The sequence below is a fragment of the Mesoplodon bidens genome (assembly GCF_964165515.1).
Source record: "Mesoplodon bidens genome assembly, chromosome: 13".
Classification (NCBI taxonomy): Eukaryota; Metazoa; Chordata; class Mammalia; order Artiodactyla; family Ziphiidae; genus Mesoplodon; species Mesoplodon bidens.
The window spans coordinates 31,329,043-31,352,888 of record NC_138169.1 but is presented as its reverse complement, the minus strand read 5'-3'; the positions used below and the strand labels follow the sequence as shown (position 1 = coordinate 31,352,888).

General features: G+C 45.9%; 1 protein-coding gene across 1 annotated transcript; it reads left to right on the top strand.

The window, feature by feature from the left end:
* Positions 1–23,846, top strand: RAB12 (RAB12, member RAS oncogene family). Its single transcript, XM_081251697.1, has 6 exons — positions 1–486; positions 13,303–13,363; positions 19,044–19,182; positions 20,913–21,002; positions 21,615–21,719; positions 22,658–23,846. Exons 1-6 carry the CDS (start codon positions 6–8, stop codon positions 22,769–22,771), a joined length of 990 nt encoding a protein of 329 aa, XP_081107823.1. The 5' UTR covers positions 1–5; the 3' UTR covers positions 22,772–23,846.

Sequence of the window (23,846 nt, the reverse complement as noted above, 5' to 3'; positions counted from 1 at the left end):
CCGGGATGCTGCTGCCGCTGCTGCGGAGTAGCTGCTTCCCTTCCTCTTCCCCCGGCGGCGGCGGCAGCGGCGGAGCGGACACGGGCGCGGGGGGCCGGCCGGCGGCGCAACTGCAGCGCGGAGCCCGCGGGCCGCCGGGGCCGCTCGAGCGCGCGCTCGCCCAGCCCGGGGCCGACCCGAGGCGCGCGGCGGAGGCCGAGGGAGCGTGGGGGCCCGGGGCGCGCGGCGGGCGGCGGGCCGCGCGGGGGCCGCATGCGTGCATGGATCCGGGCGCCGCGCTGCAGAGGCGGCCCGCGGGCGGCGGCGGCCTGGGCGCGGGCTCCCCGGCGCTGTCGGGCGGCCAGTCCCGGCGGAGGAAGCAGCCCCCCAGGCCGGCCGACTTCAAGCTGCAGGTCATCATCATCGGCTCCCGCGGCGTGGGCAAGACCAGCCTGATGGAGCGCTTTACCGACGACACCTTCTGCGAGGCCTGCAAGTCCACCGTGGGTAAGGCTGGCCGGACGGGCCGTGTATTCGGGGTCGGCCCCGGGGAGCCCCTTCCTCCTCTGCCCCGCGCCGGGCGGAGACCCCCGTCCCCACGCAGAGTCGTCCTGCGCCCCCGCCCTGCGCCGTCACGAGACCGGGTGATGCGCGGGGCCCGTCCAGCCCGGAGCATCTCTCCCCGGAAACCCCCCGCCCACTCGTTACCAGGAAAAAGGTGGTGACAGGTGGGGGGCAGGTGGGCAGCGTGGTGGACTCGAGCTTTGCCCTGGCTAGATGGCCAGAGTGCGTCATGTCCGGTGAATTTTGATGCCCTAACTTTGCCGTCCTAGGAGTAGGGGTATTTCCACTGTCAACCCGGCTTATTTTCTGATTTTGAACTCACTTTTATGTTGCGCTGAAATAATGACGTTTTAAATTCCTTGTGGAGGATCTCCGGGGAATATTCAAACTAACGCTACACTAAGTTTCTTCTTTTAACTGTAACTGCGGGGCAGAAGAACTTCAGCTGTATTTGTCCGTGACCTCAAATAACCCCCCAGGGACTCCGAAAGTGGGGAGGAGGCCTCCGGCACCGCCGGCTGCGTGAAGTATAGCGAAGTATAACTACAGAACCAGGCGGGTCGGGAAGTATCGTGTCCTCAGGATGTAAAATTGAAACTGCAGGGAAGTTTTCTGATGAAGTCACATGTACAGGCCTTGGCGTTGAGGTCTGTCAGGTCGCAGTCGGTAACAGCTGCTTCTATGGAAAACCCCTTAAAAGCTGTCAAAGGTAGGGGACCCCCGCAGATGAGATAGTTCTTCGAAAGGAAGATCAGTCACCTTCAGTAATAGGGAGGGATTCCCCTAGGGGAGGTCCAAGAAACAGTGAATAAGTGGTATGTAAATATGAAATTCAGAATTTAAAGTATCATTCCACACACTTGTACAAATATTTAGTATTGTAACCAGTGGTAGTTCCAAGGTGATACAATTTGGGGATGAACTGGCTTTAAGTTGTCATGTAACAAAACACGACTACATTTAAAATGTCTTATTGGAAGACTAACCTCCCAGTTTTTGTGTTGTCTTTTTGTTTGGTTTGTGAGAATGTGTTTCCCTTCATGCTTTTTTTTATAAAAGATTATTTTGGACATATTTGTGCTTTCTGTACCCTGTGTGTTTTTAAGATCTTGGCCTTGGAGTCATGATATTAAAGTTCAGTAGCGTACCTTAGACCTGGTTCAAACATCCGATCTTGGACCATATAAAGTACAGGGAGTTATTAAACCATCCAGCGAGGGTTTATACTGTTATTTTAGTACCTGGCATAAGTAAAATAGAACTAAAAGCAATTCAGAATTATCCATCATTTATGACTCCACGCTTAAAAATATGTAAAAACGAAGAGTAACATAGCTGTACTAGATGAAAAGAAACTAGCACAGGAATAATGGGTGGATAACAGGGCTTGGGTGGCTGGAGGGCGAGATGGGGGATGAGCACAGGTGTGCTTAGAACTGGGCAGAGGAGAGGTGAGGAGGGGTTTTCTAAGCCGGGGCCACAGTGGAGCAACACCCGCACAATCTGGGAAGGAATCATTAGGGGACATCGGGAATGAATGCCTCAGGACCTTGGCTGCCAGGCCATGGAGTGTGCATCTTCTCCTGTAGCAGCAGGAGCCATAAAGGCCTCTGGGTACAGCCCTGGCAGGGTTGCATTAGGTATTTCGGAATCGGGAAGAAACCGGGAGGTGAGGGGACCAGGCAGTCGGTTTCTCTGTCCCCTTAACAAACAAACCTAAATGCACACGCCTCCCCACACCACTGCTGTTGTGGGGTTCCCTGTGAACTTGGACTTTGTCTTGCTCATGTTTGTTTCCTCCATACGTAGCCTGTAGTACTTGGCTTGATAAGTGTTTATTAGTTGTGGGAAATTCAGAGAAAGATGCTAACTTATGGTCTGACCCAAAGTGTGAGAACACTTAAGAAAGTTAACTAACCCCCCTTCCATCTCTGCCTGTGAGCTGCTTTTCCCTTCCACTTATCAGATCACTTATTGAGCACCTACTGTGTGCTGGTGCTGTGCTACCCACGGGGGCTTGAGTGACAAGGACAAAGTCTCTGTCCAGATGTGGCTCAGAGCCGTGGGGCCCGGGATGCCCCGGGGTGATGAGGGCAGTGTAGAGATGTGTACAGGCTGGGGAGCGTGGAGGAAGCCCCCCCAGTCGGGGTGGGATGAGAGCTGGAGGGGGAGGCTTCCTCTGCACTGGAATGCTGTAGAGATAAAGTTCATTCCCCGCGTTCCTTTAGAAAAGAGCATTTAAATGTGGCGCTGGGTGTGCTGTACAGTTGGGGTTGCCTCACCTGAATGCCTCCCACAGGTGGCTTGTAGGGTCCTTCTGAGGCCAGTTGTTGAGTTTCGTGTCCACGGAGCACAGTCAGCTCTGCAGATTCTGCTCCGCGGGGCCCCTTGCCCTCACCCTGTACGGCTGGCAGAGTCTGGAAAAGACCATGCGCCCCGCAGCCCGGCACAGGTGCTGACCCAGGAGGGTCGCTCCAGTAATGGCTCAGCCAACCTCAGGCGGGAAGCACGCATCTCCAGTGAGTCAGACTCACTGGACTTTCTGTAAAAGATCGTAGCAGAAATCCTGAGGGATTTGAGATAATGAACCTGTTTTGTAAAGTTACAAATGAACAAAATGATTTTTTTGTTGTTGTATTATTAATCAAGTCAGAAGTTGATTTGGTTTACCAGACACACAGAACTCACCAGGGTATGAAACTGAAAAAACTGTTTTTAATAATTGACGTATTGGGACTTCCCTGGTGGCACAATGGTTAAGAATCCGCCTGCCAAGGCAGGGGACGTGGGTTCGAGCCCTGGTCCGGGAATATCCCACATGCCGCAGAGCAGCTAAGCCCGTGTGTCACAACTACTGAGCCTGCACTATAGAGACCGCGAGCCACAACTACTGAGCCCACGTGCCACAACTACTGAGCCCATGTGCCACAACTGCTGAAGCCAGCGGCGCCCTAGAGCCCGTGCTTCGCAACAAGAGAAGCCACCGCAATGAGAAGCCCACGCACCACAACAAAGAGTAGCCCCCACTCACCACAACTAGAGAAAGCCTGTGTATGCACAGCAACGAAGACCCAACGCAGCCAAAAATAAATAAATAAATACATAAATAAATAATTGGCCTATTTAATGGAAATTGTCTAGGTGGAGTATTACTTTCAAATGGGATTTTGTGTTCGTGGAATTGAGTTACTTAGTCTGATATGACTGGCATGGTTTGACAGGGGTTTTAAAAGCCTCAGGAACAGCTTTTTGAAGTTTGAAAAATGGAAAAAAAAACTAGTTGGCTGTAGAAATTCACAAGTCTCTAAAAAAAAAACATAAAATTATGTATCTGTTAACCTTTGGTTTTTAACTATTGGAAGCTAACTGTTAAGTTTGTTTGGATTGAAATATTTTTACCAGGCAGCACCCTGCCTCCACCCACCCAGCAGCATTAAATTTCTAGAAAAACATTCTAGAAAACCTGGGCTCTTGATATAAGCTTTGCCATGAACTAGTTTGTGACTTTGGATAAGTAATTTATTGTCTTTGCATGTAAAAGTTTACGGTCTATTAGTGGTAGCTACATTCCTTGAGCATGTACTGTGTACCAGCAAGAATATACTCTTTCTAAACCTCACAACAATCCTGAAAGTTTCCCCATTTTACAGATGAGGAAGCAAAGTCCCAGAGGGTAGACAGCTCATCCACAGTGGCCCAGCGGTCAGCAAGTGGTCAGGGCCAGGGCTGCAAGTGAGTTCCTTCTATCTGTTCCTTAGCTTACTTTGAGATTTAAATTCACTTTATTCTGAAAATTTGGATGGTTCAGAATCAGACACCATGAAACCCTTTCCTACTTGCCTAATTTGATCCCCCTGAGAGCCCTGTGAAGGTAGTGATGTCATCGATCTATGGTATCATTGACATTGACTTTCTTTAACTATGCCCCTATCATTTGTCACTTTCCTCTGGATATTAACATACTGCTCTGAAAATTGCATTTCTTACCTAAATATTCAATTATCCAAATATCTTAAGTCTTTTACATATTTATTAAAATATATTTAAATAGAGGAAAAGGAGGAGTAAGACAGTTTGGACCAGAATTCTCATTTCCTGGGCAGTAAAGTTTGTTTCAAAGTGCCGGAGGCCAACATAGGATTGCTATTTCTTTTACTTTGCCATGTAAGGACATTTTTTAACAATCCACTACCACCGACTTAAAAAAAAAAAAAAAAAGACTTAATATGAGGTAGACCAAAAAAAATAGGAAAGACAGAATATCAGAATTTAAAAGTTCTTTTGAATTCAGTTTGAGAACCTCACAACTCTGTCTTCATTTTTCTCATTTTGCATCCATGCATTAAACTTCACAGCCTGGGCTTCCCTGGTGGCGCAGTGGTTGAGAGTCCGCCTGCCGATGCAGGGGACACGGGTTCATGCTCCGGTCTAGGAAGTTCCCACATGCCGCGGAGCGGCTGGGTCGGTGAGCCATGGCCGCTGAGCCTGCGCGTCCAGAGCCTGTGCTCCACAACGGGAGGGGCCGCAGCAGTGAGAGGCCCGCGTACCGCAAAAAAAACCCAAACCAAAGCAAAACAAAACTTCACAGCCTGGCCCCTGAGAGTAAGTGGTCTTAGAGGGTTGATAGCACTTGCTGGAAGTGCCGTTCCCACTTAGTCACGTGCCGTGGTCTCTGTTCTCAGAGCGCACCTCTTCGGGTCCCATGTGCAGTCGGGAAGCCTGTTCCCAGGGCGGGGAAACCTCGTGGTGCAGGTGACTGGTTCGTCAGGGCCAGCAGTAGAGCCGGAAGCAGAATCGAGAGGTCCAAGGAACAGGTGGATGTAAATCCTGTGCAGGACTGGCTGTCTGTGGATTGGCCTTGAATGTTATGGGATGAGATGGGTTGAGATGCAGGCCATCAGGTTCTGGTCCACTTTGCCTACAGGCAGTGGAGCTGCTGTCAAGGGAAATCGACTGCTTGTACTTTATTCTGGAAATTTAGGTCACAGATTTTTTGTTCAGAAACCCAGAGTGATCGTTTCATACTGGATTAAAATTATAAGCTGTGTGTTTTATGTTGCTTTTCTGTGATTGTGTGCAGTCTTTACAGCCATGGCTGAGCTGCCCAAGTGTTTCACTCACGAGGGAGTTAGGGAGAGTCGTCCGAATTCCCACTCGGAAGCCCAGACTCTGAAGCTCTCAGTGTCAGGCCCTCCCCTGCCAGGATGATGTAACAAGATGACTCAGGGAGAAGGGAGTGGAAGAGGAACGGTCAGTTTCTATGCCAGCATATGCTGTGCAGTGTGTGATTTGGCTTTTTTAATGCACTCAGGGCACACTGATAGGCTTGTGCAGAGCGCGTTTGTGGAAATAAAGTAGCTATCTTTCAAAATAAGTGTGGTAAAGTTGGCGATCCCGCTTGTTGAGGTTGAATGAAAATCTATTTAAAGACCTGGCTTGTGTGCATTCAGCCTCTCTTTCAGTGTCGTGCACTCACACTGCAGAAGAAAGTTCTGCTTATGCTTGATGGTAGGAATCCAGATTCTTCAGGATTGCCTGTCCTGCAGCTGTGGGCTCTGAGGAACCATTGGCCGAGGGTCTGTGGACTAGCTTTAGAAAGGCAGCTTGGGTTCCTTCGAGAGCTGATAGGGCCAAATTATTCTCCAGCCTTGCATGCCAGAAACATGGTTCTTAGGAAGCATTTGCTTGCATTTGTAAAGAAAGCAGAGTTTTGTACACTAGTCAGCAGATCTTTCATGAGAGGCTGCTGGTACTTCTGTAAGACTCCATTCTGCAGGCCATTTCATGGTGCAGGAAGCACACCTGCTCACCTGGCTTGTCCTTTTCAGAAGGAGAAGTGAGTCCTGAAGATGGCCGTGAAAAAAACATAAGGGAGGATGTAAAAAGCTACACTTTAACAGAGGAGGAAGGGGATTCTTCTGTCCTTTAATTGCACAGCTTTGATATTCAGAAAGGATTTGGAAAGCCAGAACTATAAGCCTAAAATAGTGCCCTTAATTGGATGGTTTTTTTTTTTTTTTTTTTTAACCCTTGAACTTTAAAACCAGAAAATACACCACAGGCTTAACAGAACATTGTATGCCGCAGGAAACCTTTTCCCCCAAAATCTGACAGCCTCCTCTGTTTGGTGTCTAGTGCTGACATAAGGCCTTCTTAGTTTACAAAACCAAACCGCAACTTGCACACCCACCTCCGGCAAGCTGGTGGTGGGAGTTGCCCGTGAACGCAAGTCTCCTAGTTGTTCCAGTGTAATGTAATGCAGAAGCTAGGCCTGCTACACAGTCACGCACCCGCAACCAAACTTCCACTTTTGATTTTTCATTTAAGACACTGGACTGTCTCCTTGGCCACTCCTGTCATTCTTGAAGCTTCTGGCAGGGGCAGGGGGTGGGGGTGAGAGGGAGGAAGAGTGTGGGCTTGGGGGGTGGGCAGACAGTCCTGGATTTAAGTCCCAGCTCTACTCACAAGCTGTCACTGTCTTTAGGCAGTACCTTAACTTCAGTTTCCTCCTTCATGAAAAGAAAAAACAGACAGAACTCACACTCTGTTCCTGTCTGGTGCTACAGGAACGAAATAGCTTATGTACCTGGACCAGAAAAGACAACTATAGATGTTCCCTTATCCTCCTAGATTATACTACAGATGCAAAAACTCTGCAACACTCCAAAATATAATTGTTATCTTTTAAGGGTGCATACTGAAATAAATACAGGTGAGCATGAGGTGTCAAAATGTAAGCACAGGACCTGGGTAAAGTAGAAAGGCCCTTTGAATTTCCCTGCATATTTTATGGGTCCATCTGATAGTGGTAAACTTAGTATTTAGCAAGTGAAGAAAATGTTACTGATCTGCCATTTGATCATCTGGGGGGGTTTCTTTTCCAGATCTTCCTCCCTCATCGACATTCTCTTCCTCTGGTGACCAGGAGGTTGAAATGACTCCATGCTTTTCAGCCAGGGTCTGTGTGTAGCCAGAGAGGGTAGAGCCAGGCCTGCTGGTATGGGAGCAGTCTGAGCCGGCCAGTCCCTCACTCTTGCTTTTATATATTTCCCTAGCAGTGCAGAATTCCTTTTTTTGACGTTAAAAACATGTTTACAGCTCCCTCCCAGTAGTTGCCTCCATTCTTGCCTTCAGGTGAGGCTGTGCAGAGAGCTGGGAGGCGCCAGACTGCCTGGGTTCAAATCTGTGCTCTCACACTTATCCGCCTGTTAACCTTAGGCAAGGTACCAGCTGCCCGAGCTTCGGTGTTTCATCTGTAGAATGGGGACAATGACAGTATCTGCCTATAAAAGCATCAAGAAGATCCCTGCAATGAGTTACTGTACGCAGTAAACCCAGGCGACATTGTTCTTTGTCTGCAAGGGGAGCACATCCTTGCCCATGAAACTTTCATGACAGCGAACACCCACCTCCTCTGGAGTGCGTGACCTCAGCCTCCCCTCTCCTTGCCGGATGAAGTTCATGTGTGTCCATGTCTGTTCCAGTCGAGTGCAGGGCCATCTCCTGCGTGTGTCTGGGTCAGGGATGGTGGGTGGTATTTGCTGAGGTGCAGGCTATCCAGTCTGGACTGAGAGGGGCAGGTCTTGTTAGACTCGGGGTGGACATTTAATATCCTCAGACCTGAGAGCATTTTTAATGACACGCAGTCATTTAAACTATTTTAATAGTACCTGCTTCTGAGATGATCAAAGTATTTTACAGTTACAGGAACTTAGTTTCCGTTTCGTTGAATTCTCATAACTCGGCTTAGGTAGGAAAAGCCCCCCCATAATATTAAACAATAGGGTTTCAGAGGTTCGGGGGCCTCCTGGGGTCAGTACTACGGGAAGGTGGTCTGCATTGCCTGCTCTTTATCGGTTTTCTCCCCGAAAGGCGGTGGTCAGGCAGAAGGCTGGCCTCATGTTCAAGAGAGGGTTTCCTAATGTTAAATTTGCCTCTATCTGTGTGACCTTGACACATTTTCTAGTTTATTTTCTCACTGTCAACTCAGTGGAAATGCTGGGAATCCTCTCCATCAGTAGTCCAGGATTGGGTGACACTGTCAAGGATAGATGTCCTTGGAAGAAAAGCCAGTGTGTGCACCTAAGATAGTTGTTATAGATTGGCAGTAACGTCGTAACCACTGCTTGAATTGAGACTTCAGAGTCTGTGAAATCCGTCAACCTCCTGAACATGTTAAGTAAACTAGAATCATAGTCTGGTGCCAACTGCAGGTCCTTGTTGTTGGGGGCGGGGTGTGGGAGAGGAGGAGGAACACTCAGCTGTCATCGCAGGCATGGGCCACCGTGCTATTTTTGCTTTTATTTTGCTTTTTGCTGGAAGGGAATGTGAAGAAAGAAGCTTCTGTTTATTTTTGCTATTTTCATTTTTGTAGCTTTTTATGCCCCAGCAAAACGTAACACGGTAATTTTTTTTGTAAATGTTTTGCCTTCAAGGGAACTTAGAAATCTTATCAGCACCAAGTACAACAATTCTTTATGCTCTTGCTGAGATTTATGAAAGATAAATACAAAGATGACAGTGCAAGGTTAAACTTTGTTCTTTAACAGCCCTTTAACAGTTCTTTAACAGTGACTCTGGGCCATTTGCAGATTTCGCACTTTTCCTTGTTTCCACGCATCTGACTTTTATGTTAACAACCTTTGGTTGTGGGCAGTGTTATAATTTTGAATCTAGGCTCTGCCCCTCAACTGGCAGAAGTAATAATGACTTTCAAGCAAATGACCTTGGCCTCTCTAAGATGAGTATAGTAGTGCCTGGCTTGCTGGGCTCTGAAGGAGCCCACATGCTGCATGTCAGGCACAGGGTGTCTGACAGATGCCCATTCTCATTGTTATTAAAGGAAATTAAGATCAAGTGGACTTGAATAGAATACATAGCTACACCCATTGACAGAGGGATTACAGCCTTGTGACCTGTGTCCTTTCTGATCAAAATATTTTTAGGAAGGGCTTCCCTGGTGGTGCAGTGGTTGAGAGTCCGCCTGCCGATGCAGGGGACGCGGGTTCGTGCCCCGGTCCGGGAGGATCCCACATGCTGCGGAGCGGATGGGCCCGTGGGCCGTGGCCGCTGGGCCTGCGCGTCCGGAGCCTGTGCTCCACAACGGGAGAGGCCGCAGCGGTGAGAGGCCCGCATACCGCAAAAAAAAAAAAAAAAATTTTAGGAAGACTTCATACATTGGTTAAGCTCAAAGAAGGGTAGGCCCCTGTCACGTGGCAGGACATTCACTTAGCGGACCATTTCCTGTCTATGTGACTGAGTAAACTGATACCGTAATAATCCCCTGGGAGGGTCGCGTGTAGGGAGAGGATCTGGACGTATTAAGACTGACCATCCTCTAAGGTTTTACCATCAGTGACAGGACTTGTAGGAGAAATGAAATGCTCCATTTCCAGGGTGACGTGTGTGAGCTAGGCACCCTGAATTCCACCACTCTGCGCACCAGGCACACTCAGGACAGAACATCCACCCTTCCTTCCTACGGTTTAAGTGTGTGTGTGTGTGTGTGTGTGTGTTTCATCATCAGTCCTCAATTTCCTCATATTTCCAAGGAGAGTCAGCATTTCTCCTTACCCACCCAGCATTTGATGGAGAAGGGGGGCAGGTTTCCATTCACCAGGTTTACTGGGTCGCTGTGGTGGGCCAGGCAGTGTTCTAGGCTCCAGGGAGCCAAAGGTGACTGTGCTCAGAAGGCATCTGTTCCTGTCACATGGGGGAGACCAACGGAGCCATGGGTCAGGGCTGGAGGGGGCAGAACTGGTAACATGGATGAGGAACGCGGGTAAGGCATGGGGCCGTCGGGGGGGCTCAGATGGGAAGCACCTAGGACCCAAAAGGTTCCTGGGCAGGAAGGGAGGGTCTCCAAGAGAGAAGAGCAGAGGAAGGCACTTTGCCAAGTGCCTGGGCTGTTGATTTAGGTCTGGATGACTCAGCTCTTTACGGGCAGGACTGTCTCCACCACCTGGTGGAGTGGTAGGCTGGCTGCTTCCCCTGTTGCTTAAGACGCTATAGGAGGGGACTTTACTGGCGGTCCAGTGGTTAAGACTCCTCACTTCCAACATGGGGCAGGGGCTCGATCCCTGGTCGGAACGGACATGCCAGGCGGTGCAGCCAAAAAAAAAATTTGACACTATAGGAAACTTGGTTTTCAACAAAAGTTGCCACTTTTTTTGTCCCTTATTTGTTTATAAACATTGGTCCTGGGTGGCCCTGCTCAGTCAGGAGTCTCTGTGCTGACTTTTCCCAAAACTAATCCCCTATTTGAGGCTATTGGTGACTTGTTACCTTTTGTTAAGGATAATTTATAATTTCTGTGACATGTAAATGTTAAAAATAGACAGCACTAAGAGATATTTTTGACTTGATGTAAAAAGGCTTTTAAAAAATGTGTAGTTGTATACTTTAAGGATTTGTTTCTAAGCTATAAGTTGGAGTAAGTTTCCAACCATTACCAGGTACTTAGTGGCTATTAGTTATGGTAAAGGAAATTTCATTTAAGAGAAAGGACTATTTTAATTATCTGTTTCCTTTTGTGGAATTTTAGATTTAGCCACTGGATATTTTTCTGTTGTTAGTGATGTCATTAATCTACTCACTAAAACTAGGTAATTTTGTCTAAACAGATTCTTAATCCTATTTGCTGTTCGTTCATCTTTGCTATGTTCTCCTGTTGAAATTAGTAGTGTATTTATAATCACATGGTGATAACATGACCACTTACTCCTGATTTTGATTATTAATGCCCTTTCCTTTTATTTTTACTCATTAAACTTTGTGGTTACAAAATAACCACAGTGCAGGACTGCTAAAGTTGGAAAGTTGTTCAAGTTGGTTGAAAAAAAGGTCTGACATGTTCAGGCTCAGAACGGTTCTTAGCAGAGAAAACAGCCTAATCAAAACAAAAATTGTTTGTGCTGGCGGTTTCAAGGGATTCTTGTAGTTGACGTGAAGCAGAGCTCACAAAAGAAGTATCATCTGCCAGTTCTTTTCAATAAAATGTAGCTGGCACTGCAACAAGTCTTAACAAGTTGCAGCTCCCTTAAGTAAAATTAAAAAAAAAAAAAAGGAACTAGAAACAAAAGTAAAACAGAATAGGGGCTTCCCTGGTGGCGCAGCGGTTGAGAGTCCGCCTGACGATGCAGGGGACACAGGTTTGTGCCCCGGTCCGGGAGGATCCCACATGCCGCAGAGCGGCTGGGCCCGTGAGCCATGGCCACTGAGCCTGCACGTCCGGAGACTGTGCTCCGCAACGGGAGAGGCCACAGCAGTGAGAGGCCCGTGTACCGCAAAAAAAAAAAGTAAAACAGAATAGTAGTCATGGCAGAATATGAATTTGATTTGTAAATTGCCATCACAGAGTAACATGGTGAGGCCCTAATTTTATGCTAATATCAGGAAGAAAGGGTTTTGTCTGAGCTGTGCCTTCTTAAAATCAGAACGTAGCATATAGGTCCAGGCTGGTTTCCAGGCTTGTAGAATATCACGTTAGGCTCTGCTCTTACCTTGTGGTTGAGTCATGAGGGATTCTGCTTGGTCTCTATTTGAGGATGTTGGTGGTGTACAGACATGCTTCCTGTTTCAAGGCTGTCTGAGAGTCAGTTGACTCGGAAAAGCAAAGCTTTTCCAGAACTGCAAGTGAAATTGGCTTAACCACCCGTATGCTGTGACCTTTGAAATCAGGGCAGGTGCAGGAGATTAAGAACCAAGATGCAGTAGCCTATTCTCCAGCTGTGACATTTTATATTCCTGCCACTTTTCTTTGTTGTACAGACCCTGGTCCCACCCAGGGTTGTAAACATGTCTTTTGGTTGCACTGGTGTCTGCATTGTGTTACTAATTATAAAAGTCAGCCACATGCCTTGGGCTTCACCTCAAGAACGTCATCTGACTTTGAAGAGCTGCATCATTGCCCCACCCCCCAGCCCCGCCCCGGTAGAGACCCGGCAGTGTCGGGACCCTGGATCCATGAAGCAGTCACGATATAGTTCCTGTAGAGATTATGTTTCCAGTTCCCAAATTTAGCTGGCATCCCTTTGGTTTATTTTTTCTTAGCTGTGAAAATTGTGTAAAAAATATTGTTTTGAAATCTTGAAGTTTTCTATAAGTGAAAAGTATATAAGGTAACATCCACAGATGAAAATTTGGTTTAAAAAATTATCTGAAGCTTTAAGGGCTGAATTGGAAATGGGTGATGATTCATGATGGTTTCCTTGTTACCATTAAAGTAAATAAAAATTGAAATTAAGTTGTTTGAGTAAATTTAAAAAAAATAATTCCTCTTCCACGCTGTTGACAATATAATAAAGTCACTTCTGTGAATGCTAAGAAATTTAATACAATAATTTCTAAATTCAGACTAAGGCTGTTTGAAATCAAGATTGAGTTTCCAGTGTAACATGTAAGAATTTTCCCCGAGATAGCATGCTTATAAAGCCATTCATTTGTTCATATAATGATTAGTTGTAATTTTTAAATGGTTTTTGTGCTACATCTCTAGTAGTCATAAACTCTATTATGAATAGCAAATGCTGCATCTCAAGTTCAGGGTAAAACCGAACATACCTTGGCTCTTCAGTTGTGCCGGGAAGCACAAGAGTGATGGTCGTCACGCATACTGGCAAACTTCTGCTTTCTCCTTTTAGGATTTAGTGTGATCAGTTTTTTTGGTTTTTCTGATAATGGCATAAAAATGTACAAGTAGTATTATTTTTCTGACGAATTGCATTGTTTTTGCTTCATCTACGTCTGTTTTATTTACAGGTGTTGACTTCAAAATCAAAACCGTAGAGCTAAGAGGAAAGAAAATTAGGTTACAGATCTGGTAAGTGGGCATCTACACCCAGTCCTGCCATGTGTGTTTACCAGTCCACGTGTTTGTCTAATACAATTAACCGTTCAAGCTGGTCTGTCGCTCCTATGTCTCCGCTCCTTCACTCACATTCAAGTGGAATGAACGGACCTTCCTTCGGGGGAGAGTTCACTTGTCAAGGGAGAGTTCAGGAAAGAGTCCACTTGTCTCAGATCCCATTTGCACACGGGAGTTGTGGGGAGAAAAATGTGACTTTTATGGCAACTAGTTTGGAGCCTTTAGTCTCTAGTTTCACATCATTTGACAAAACCGTCATCACTAAAACGATGGCTCCGCTGCTCGTCTGCATGTTTTTAACATTGCTTTGCGAGCATTCAGAGAAAGGCCAGTGTGTTCCTCCCCGGAGTTGCGCTGTCTCCTGGCAAGTCCCCCACAGGCTGTGTCCCTGGTGGCACCGCGTGGTGGCCACCGCGGGACACGCGTGCCCTTCCAGCTCCATTGCCAGAGCTATGTGCCCTGAGGCCCTCCGTGCCCCATGGAGGGGAGCCCAGAGCCCTCTCCCTGCACGTCAGGAGCGTGTGAGAGACTAAACCAGCCGTGTGCAGGCCGCTCAGCACTCGGCCGCCTGCGGGGACCCTCAGAACCCCTCTGGAGGAGGGCCCGGGGGCGGCGGCAGTGGGAGTGGCCCCGCCGGGGGTGTCCCGAGTCGCCCTTGCTGTTAACACGGTCGCGCGGCAGCATCTCAGCCACTAACTCCTCCCACAGGTAGACCTCAGCTCTGAGTGTTTGTCCGCCGTGTGTGTGTTGCTTTCATCCACGTTCATTGCTGCCGCGTCGGTGGCTCCATCATCACCTAACGCTTGCGTGTTAGTGCCATGCCTCATCCTCACCCGTGTCCCTGTCCAGGGCACCACTGCCCCCGAACCAGCAGAGGAGCTCGCCAGCCGTCAGGTAATGTCTGCATTGGTGACTGCTGACTGTTTAACCCACTTGAAGGATTGGGGTGGGGGAGTGTTGCTTTTCTGTTTTGTGTTTTTGTTTTTCGTATTTTTCTTTGGGGCTTGACTATGAGACATTTATGGTCTTGCCTAAATACTTAGTAACAGAAAATGGGTATTTCTTACTCTGTTAGCCCATGATTGGGAAGGCAGCAGGCTGTGTGTGTGCATTGCTGCCCAGGTTTTGAATTCTGGAAATAGCAGCAGAGTACCTTTCACATGAGCCACTGTTTCTAACCGTACACTCTTTATTTATTTATTATTCACCAGTGAATAATGTACCTACTGACGCCAGCTACCTGCTAGTCCCTTAATACTTGAAATAGGATTCTTATCTGAAATAGGATTTTTGTCTTCTGGAGTTTATTATTTAAAGGAAGGAAAAACTTTCTTTCCATCACTGTGATCCCGTAGGTAGGAAGGAAGCACTGGAGCCGCGGCCCAGCCGGTAAAGGGACGCGGGGCTTGTTTCCTCCCTGGGAGCCGTCCTCAAGCTGTGGCTCTTCTGACCTGCTGCGTCCCGGGTGTGCTGTCATCACTTTACTCTGTCCCGGTGGAGGGCGCAGGGGGAGCGGTGTGGGGGAGAGAGCTCTTCAGAGACCCTGTGCTCTGACCTAGACTCAATCCATGCAAGCTTCGCTGCTGGCCGGTTTTCACGAGGAGGTCGTGTTAGTAGACATGCATTTTCTCCTGATGATTTCTGGATATAGCCAATCTAAGAAAGTGTTATTTACTACAGATTCCTAAAGGTTTAAGGTACCAAAAGCTGCAGACGTCATTGTCGTATTTTTAGGTCACAATTTATGTCATTGCCACATTTTTAAGTCCCTTGATTATCTGTGGTTAGAAAAAGGACCATTTTCCCATCTCTGCTTGAAGCGTTTCCAAGTGTGTGTGTATAGAACTTGGTGTAAGTATAGCTAAAATAAGATGTCGACCAGAATGTAGTTTCATGAATTTATATCCACATGCTGTCTGGAAATTATTCACAGAGACTTAGGTCTGTTGTGTTGAGATGGACTTGAAGCTGAGAAATTAGCCTCCCACCTTTAGGCAAACACAGAATCAAGATGCTTCATATGAAGGCCTCCTGTTCTGTCCAGTGCTCACTGTCAGGGAATTTGGTCTTCACCAGCGTTCTTACATTGACATCAAGTTTGTTTCCTTCCATTCTCTGCTTGAAGAGGTAGAATGGTTCATACACTGACTTTGGTTCCTATAAATTAAGAATTGTGTCATTTCAACTGATATATTAAATTTTTTAAATGACAGTCTTTGAATTTTCAAAGCATGGTTGTATTACCCAACTGTGGAAACAGGATAGCAGGAAGTTTTCAATTTGCACCAAAAGCAGAGAGAGAAATAATAATGAGATCACAGTCCACCGGTAATAAATGGTGATTTGGCTGACAGTAATAAGCTGTAAATCTGTAAGAATCAGCTCTCGGTCATTACAGTGAAAATTCAGGTCCATTGAGATAAAGATGGGAAATACTAGGATTCTACATCTTCATAGATAGACCATGCACTGGGCATGGGTACCGTGTTATCATCTAGCTGTGTGAAAAGTGGAGAGTAGTGTGGAATTTCTGTGATACTGGCTCAGCGTAGGTATTTAATATACGCTTAACTTTTGCAACCCAGACATTTTGGAAATGTGGAATAGTCTCTCAAGGGAAGGCGCTTTTCTGCCTCAAGCAGTGAGAACCAGGCACAAAGAGATGGAGTCAAAGGAATGGCCTTAATGTCTCCACTCTGGGGTCTTGTGAGCTGGCCATATTTGGACTTATTTGTGTTACAGGTCGCCTCAGAGTTTGCCTCTCGAGGTCTCCGCCCTTTTTCTGTGTGTGTGACTTAAAGCCGAGAGTCGGCTAACTTCACAATCCCTTCACAATCAGCTAACTTGTAAGACCCCTAAGCGTGCTACTCATGTAGCGGGTTTTTTGAAACTGTATCAGAAATGCCTGTCACTGTCTTGATTCCTGGATTGTTGGGTTTGTATTAGAACCTCTCCTAGGGATCTGCTGTCCCACGTCGTGCCTGTGGGTAACAGTGCTGTAATGTACACTCAGAAAGTCTGCCTTCAGATCTCGCGTTAAGTGTTCTTACCACAATACAGTCAAAGTAATTTTTCAAAGACTTGTGTATTATTTCTCGTTTCTCTGTTCTTGAGCCCCCAATTTCTGTATCCTGATTCAGTGGATATGTATAGAAACGAATGTGAAATTGATTTAAGCTAAAAGTCAGCTTAAGACTACTTAACATAGGGCTTCCCTGGTGGCGCAGTGGTTGAGAGTCCACCTGCCGATGCAGGGGACGTGGGTTCGTGCCCCGGTCCGGGAAGATCCCACATGCCGCGGAGCGGCTGGGCCCGTGAGCCGTGGCCGCTGAGCCTGCGCGTCCGGAGCCTGTGCTCCGCAGCGGGAGAGGCCACAACAGTGAGAGGCCCGCATACCGCAAAAAAAAAAAAAAAAAAAAACTACTTAACATAAAGATTCATGAAAGTCCGTAATTCCCAAAATGCTCAGTGAAGACCTTGTTATCTGATTGCTGTTTGAATTTGTGGTGCAGCTATCATGTGCTAACCACAGATTTCAGAGTAGAAAAGTGTGTGTTATTTTTGCTTTTTAAAGAAATGAGTGAGAAATGTTTTATCAAATCCCAACTTGAACAAGCCAGCACTTGTGATAGGAAGAGAAACCACAGTCTGAAATATTTCACTCTTTTTTCGGTTTGAAAGGATTAATTATGCCCCTAAATGTCTAGGATCCTGGAAATAAAATTGTTCAGTGATTCCTTATATAAATGAATGGTATCTAAATCGACTCCTTCTCACTTGATTTGAAGGTGCATTTTTGTGTTTCTAAGTTGGTTTTAGGAATCCTGAAGAATTCAGTCCCCATCATTTTCAGTGTTGCAATTTTGGGGCAGTTCTGGGTCAAAAAATAAAGTTCAGGGGACTTCCCTGGCGGTCCAGTGGTTAAGACCTTGCCTTCCAGTGCAGGGGGTGAGGGTTCAACCCCTGGTGGAGGAGCTAAGACCCCACATGCCTCGCAGCCAAAAAACCAAAACAAAAAACAGAAGCAATATTGTAACCAATAAAGACTTTAAAAGTGGTCCACATCAGGGGCTTCCCTGGTGGCGCAGCAGTTGAGAGTCTGCCTGCCGATGCAGGGGACACGGGTTCGTGCCCCTGTCCGGGAAGATCCCACATGCCGCGGAGCGGCTGGGCCCGTGAGCCATGGCCGCTGAGCCTGCGCGTCCGGAGCCTGTGTTCCGCAACGGGAGAGGCCACAACAGTTAGAGGCCCGCGTACCACAAAAAAAAAAAAAAAAAAAGGGTCCACATCAAAAAAAATCTTAAAAACATAAAATAAATAAAGTTTGTTTTGCCTTGAAGTGGCATCCACTTTCTGCATTTTACCCATGTAACCTTTCGTTCAACACCTGTGGATCGAGGGCCCGCAGTAGGCCAGGCACCCACTGGACCCTGGTGGACAAAACAGACCAGCCTCAGGTCCTGGGCCTTCCAGCCAAGGGCACAGGGCAGTCTTAGAGCCTCTGGAGCAAAGCAAGTCGCCTTGCTTTACGTTAAAATGAATTTGCCAGCGAGCTTCGTTGTTTGTTCGGGCATAATGACATATCCCTAAGCGGAGCTAATTTGGTGGCAAGTCTAGTCTGATCAAAGCCATAAGTTACAGCACCTTTGCCATATGTGTTTTAGGGACACAGCCCCACAAGTTTCACCCCATCTGATGCGTTGGGAAGAGGTGTCACACCGTCTCCCCATTTCAGAAGCTCACATGCTGTCCTGTGAGAGGCTGTGGGCGCCTTTCAGGGGAGAACCCCGTTTTCTGTGTACCCCACCACCCCTTCACTTCCTCCACCACGAGCCACCTGTGTCATGTGGCCCTGGGAGTATGCCGTGAGTTAGGGTTCTTCAGGAAAAACTAAATTATAGTTGGTCTTTAAAGACAGTCTGTGGATTGTCTTTAATTATAGATTGTCTACAACTATAGATTGTAATTAAAGATAGTTTTCCTGATCTGAAGGCCTGCTCTGTTGAGCCTCGTTTGTAAATTTGTGATGATTCTCAAGCAGCTTCTTGGCTTCTTAGGTTTAGAAAATGGGTTTCAGCCAGCTTCTGTGCACTATTAGTGTGCGTATATCTTCATGTGGAAATGGACAACTTTTCCTGGAGAGGAAATAAAGCTTTAGATTTCAGGGTAGCAGTCAGAGAGTGATGAGCTTGATTTTTGCAAAGCTATTTGGTACCTCGTCTCCCTTTGCCTTTGACCACTACTCTGGAGGGATTAAGAAGATAACAAGACCAATTCTGTAGTGTTTTTCATTAGTGGGGACTCCATCAGCAAAATCAGATATTCACCGTCGAGTTCAGTTAAAAGAGTTCTAGGCTTAAATCTTCTCAGTTATCATCTATGCATTTTGTCATTGTTGATAACCACCTAGTTTATGGTGTGTTAATACTTACCACCATTTTACACGGCATTTACTTCTTTTCAGAATCTTGGTTTGAAAGAAATTGGGGCTTCCTTATGATTTTGTTCGGATGTACTTAGCTCAGAAAAGCTACCCCCACTAAGAGTGAATATGCACAGATGTGTTAGGGGTTACAGTTGGGCTGAGGCTCTCCCTGTTGTTGTTCAGAAACTAATTTTTGCTGCTGTTTCTTAGGGACACAGCAGGTCAGGAGAGATTCAACAGCATTACCTCAGCTTATTACAGAAGTGCCAAGGGGATCATATTAGTATATGATATCACTAAGAAGGAGACATTTGATGATTTGCCAAAATGGATGAAGATGATTGATAAGGTAGGTGTTGCATTTCTCTCTCAGATGTGAACTCTTTGCTTGTAGGTGTTAATCATTACAAAAGGAAGAAGGGAAACATTTATGGAGCATGTTTTTCCATCCTGAATGTCATTTAATCCAGATGACAGCATTCAAAGTAGGTATATAGCCCTGCATCATAGATGAGGCAGAGAAGAACTAAAATGTCTCCAGGATCCCCTTATAAATAATAGAGCCAGGATTTTTATTCTGGTACCTGGGCTGTGTGACTTCAAAGCCCAGACATGCTCATTGCACACTGTCCGGCTGCATCCGTGGAATCAGATTCAGGACTCCTTGTTTCTGTAGAAAGTTCACTTGGACGCTCGCTTCGTGAGTGTCCACAGAGTGACAGCCTCCCAGGGACAGCCGTCTCCACTGTGCCCGTGGAAGACGCCAAGGGCCTCGGTCACCACGAGACCTCTGCCCTCAAATGAGAGATGGCCTTCACCTCCTCACTTTGAACTAAAGACGAGTTTATCCTTTGGACCACACTTGACTATATAGAGACAACCCAAGTCTGTATGAATAATGTAATCTGTGGGTTCCCCTCTGAGAAATGGGGACCCAAAATACACATGTAGACGACACAGCCGCTGAGGGTGAGATGTGGTGGTCAACAGTGGCCACATTTTGAGAGTTTTTTCCCCCTTATTCAGTAATTTGATGTTTAGTTCCTTTGTATAACAAGCACACTTGGTATATTATAAATTGGATTTTGTTTACAAGTTGTATTAAACCCATCTGTTAGATGATGTTGGAGAATGTTCCTTTGTGTAACAAGCACAGTTGGTATATTATAAATTGGATTTTGTTTACAAATTGTATTAAACCCATCTGTTAGTTGATGTTGGAGCATGTTCCTTTGCAGGTCTTACTAACACGTGCCTCTTGAAAGTGTGTTAGGGACCAGGGTTGCCAGGGTTACGGAGATGTGGGGACCCGGGGCGGGTCTGGGCTCTGGGATGGCGAGTCTCCGGATGTGATATTCTCCCCTTCTGAAGCCGCAGAGTGTGCTCCTAAGGACCTCAGACAGGGGCGCCCTCTCTGCCAGCTGACAGCACAGAACCGAGGGATGGAGTTAAAACCGAAGGCAGTGGCCTCCCTGTTAGGGGCTGCTGTTTTTTAAAAACTTAGAAATGGAGCTTAACTTTTCCTCATTGTAAAATTAATGATACCTTGTCATTATAGAAAACTTAGAAAAGCACAAAAGTAAATTGTTAAGATCTTTAGTTCTGTCATCCAGGAAAACTAGATTGGGTCCCTGCTCCGTTTAGTTTTACACCCTGCTTATTTAACTAAATACTCTGTCACAGGGGCCTTCCTGTGTCATCTTAATGTTCTTCTGAAGCTTTTGTTTTGTTTTGTTTTGTTTATGGCTTCATTCTTTTGTGTACTTTATTTCATTCTTCACCTGCTTTGTGGGATTCTTAGGTTTTTTTCAACTAAGTGTAAAACTTTGCCTATATTTTGAGTCACTTCCCTAGGATAGATTCTTAGGAATCATGGGTCAAGGGCTGAGAACATTGTGGTTCGTCAGGCCTGTGACCACGTTGCTGTGAGCCCGGCAGGAACCCTGCCCGGGACAGAGTAGATGCTTAGAGATCGTGAAGCGAGTGGTCGGAAGGGTGAGATGTGTTGCCTTGGTTTATGTTTCCCGTCATGTGTGATGTGCCTGTCTTTGAAATACGGCTTCTTTTACAATCCCACAGTACGCTTCAGAAGATGCAGAGCTTCTTTTAGTTGGAAATAAGTTGGACTGTGAAACTGACAGAGAAATCAGCAGACAACAAGGTGAAAAGGTGAGGAAAGGGGGGCAGAGAGGGGGTCTCAGCACCCACGCTCTGTACAGTGAGCACTCCGTGTGCTTTCCCTTTTAATAAATGACTTTATAATTATTTCATAATTTTAAAAAAGTAATCACTCAGTTGCATCCTTCTTATTCATTTGCTTTTGTTAACTTCCTTCTCCTTTAAATTCACTTAGAAATGGAGGGGAGAAAAACACATTAGTGCATCCTGCATTATTTAGTATCTCACCTGACATCTTATATAGAGAAATATTCTTTTAAACCATACAATCGCTTTCGTGGTTTTTCTCTCACTCTGACCTTCCGTGGAGAAACGGTGATATTCATGTTTTAAATGTCAGATACACTACAGGTTAGAAACTTGGGCACGTAGTTTGACTTAGCGTCACCTTACAGATTTTGTTTTGTAGTTTTCTTATCATGTAGGAAATTGGCTACACTTGTGAACTTTACATCTGAGGGTAAACAGGACTTTCCAGGCCTTTCGTCCCAGCCCTTCCCTGAAAGCCGAAGCCCCAGAGCTATCCGTCCCCTGTCACAGGCCCCGTGCTTGTACATTAGGTTGTGTTGCATCCGCGCAGAGAAAAATAATTTGTTTTCTTAGTTTGCACAGCAGATAACTGGGATGCGGTTCTGTGAAGCAAGTGCCAAGGATAACTTCAACGTGGACGAAATATTCCTGAAGCTTGTTGATGACATCCTGAAAAAGGTAAAAAGAGAGAATCGTACATCGTGAAAGGCGTTTCATCTGAAACCTGTTCATTGTTTCCTTTGCTACTTTTTGGTTGGGAAACTTTTACGTAGAAAGGGAAGCACAGGGGTCATCGTCAGGCTGAAGACCAAGGGGGCGAGGACCCGGCCGAAGGAGCCAGCTCGCTGCCGTGGCAGCCTTTCCCCACGTACCTAGTGCCACATTCCAGTCCTCGCTCAGCCTCACACGTGGTCTGGGGAGCGGGTGTGACCGCGAGCCCTGTTATTTGACTTTTGCTCCTCCCTCGTTGGAGTTTTCCCACAAAGGACTAAGTTAGATAACAGACAGTGGAGGTCTTGCCCCGCCTTGGGGCCCTGCTGTCCGGCGGGGCCTGAGGCCGTCCTGGGGCCTTTTGTGGTGCCAGTTGGCAGGAAGATGCCTTCACTGGATAGCAACACTTAGTTCAGGCGTCTCTGGGCTTGCATCCAAAGATTTCTTAGTGAGATCTTTAAGTGTATTTGTATTACTGTTACACATAATCGACTCGGTTCAGACGTAATTCAGAAGCTTCTAATACAATAGCTGTCTGTACAATTACCAGGAGAAGGTGCTTCTTTCTTTAGTAATGGTATAACCCTGGAGAACACAGAACTGTTTTTTCATTTTTTGGTACGTTAAGTTTCCATTATACTGGACTGTGAAAATAAACGTTTACGAGGTCCATCGGCTCTCTTCTGCCATAGGGTGTGAAATAGGCTGCACAGCGTTTGTGTGATGGTTGAAGCTCCCTGAACCTGGTTCTTAGGTTTTGGCTTAATATTTTCATGCCTAATTAAATTCTGATGATTGAAGAGTTTTCTATGCAAAATATTTTGGTCTTCTATAAAGGTACGATTTGTAGTCTTTACATATACATTGTTGGGTTAAAATGTAATTGTCTTTTTCTTTATCCTCAGATGCCTCTGGACATGCTGAGGAACGAGCTGTCCAATAGCATCCTCTCCTTACAACCAGAGCCTGAGATCCCACCAGAACTGCCTCCACCCAGACCACACGTCCGATGCTGTTGATTCGCTACTTTGGAGACAAAGTGGGAGCGATTCCTGGAGAGGAGAAAGGTTCCATTCTGCACTACAATCATTTTGACCATTTCCTTTCGCACTTTGTAATCCAAGTCAGAGCTATACACTAACTTGTAAATACGCAGATATGCAATCCTGGGTAAGTTTTGGTTATAAATGACATATTTCCCTCCAAATTGTTATATTTCATGCATTATCCCGGTGCCTAGTGTATGTACACTGGGAAACGTAGTACTTCTAATATGAAGAACAGGAGAAATGAGAGCTATAATGTTTCTTGAAATAAATAATTGTCCTTGTTAATTATATTATGAGGACAGAGATATTCTGATAAGAAGAAAGAACGTGGTGCTTTGCTTACTGTTTTAAAGAAAATTTGTAAAACTAAAGACTTTGGGTTGGGGGGGAAGCGATCTTGAATGCTTTTTCTTTATTTACATTTCTCCCAGCCGTAGCATCTTTGAAGTGTTGGAGTGTTTCCCACAAAGCAAGCCCATTCATAGCCGTCTTGAAGGTTATTTATTCACATTACGTATTACTGGTAGAATATGACTAGTTAGAAGGTAGGACTTGAATTGGTCCCGAGGCCCGAATCTCTCTGGTTTCCTGATGGACATACCCTGTGCTTTTTAAGAACTACAAAGATTCAATAAAGAAATGTTTTTGAAACTATAGAAGATTTAAAAAGAACACTGCTGTCCTAAACAAATCTTGTTTAAAGGAATTTTAAAGAGATACATTTTACTATATCAAAGAACGTACATGTATTTGCCTAAACATTCTATATACCTTTGTAATGATAAAACTTCTCCCCTTGATGGTGAAGCTTATTCCTATTAAGCCTAGACTGTGTTCTTTTTTGCCCCCCCCCCAGTCTGATAATGAATTTGTGAACTCTATCTTTGGTATATCTTTTCTTAAACTGCACTGTTTGTTTAGTCAAGGTAAATAAGTCATTATGTATTTGAATAACTTGGCGTGTCTTGAGTGTTGTGATATGAGAAGCATTGTGGTCTTTCTACACTAATGAAATGCAAATAAAATTTTGTATTTATGAATGACA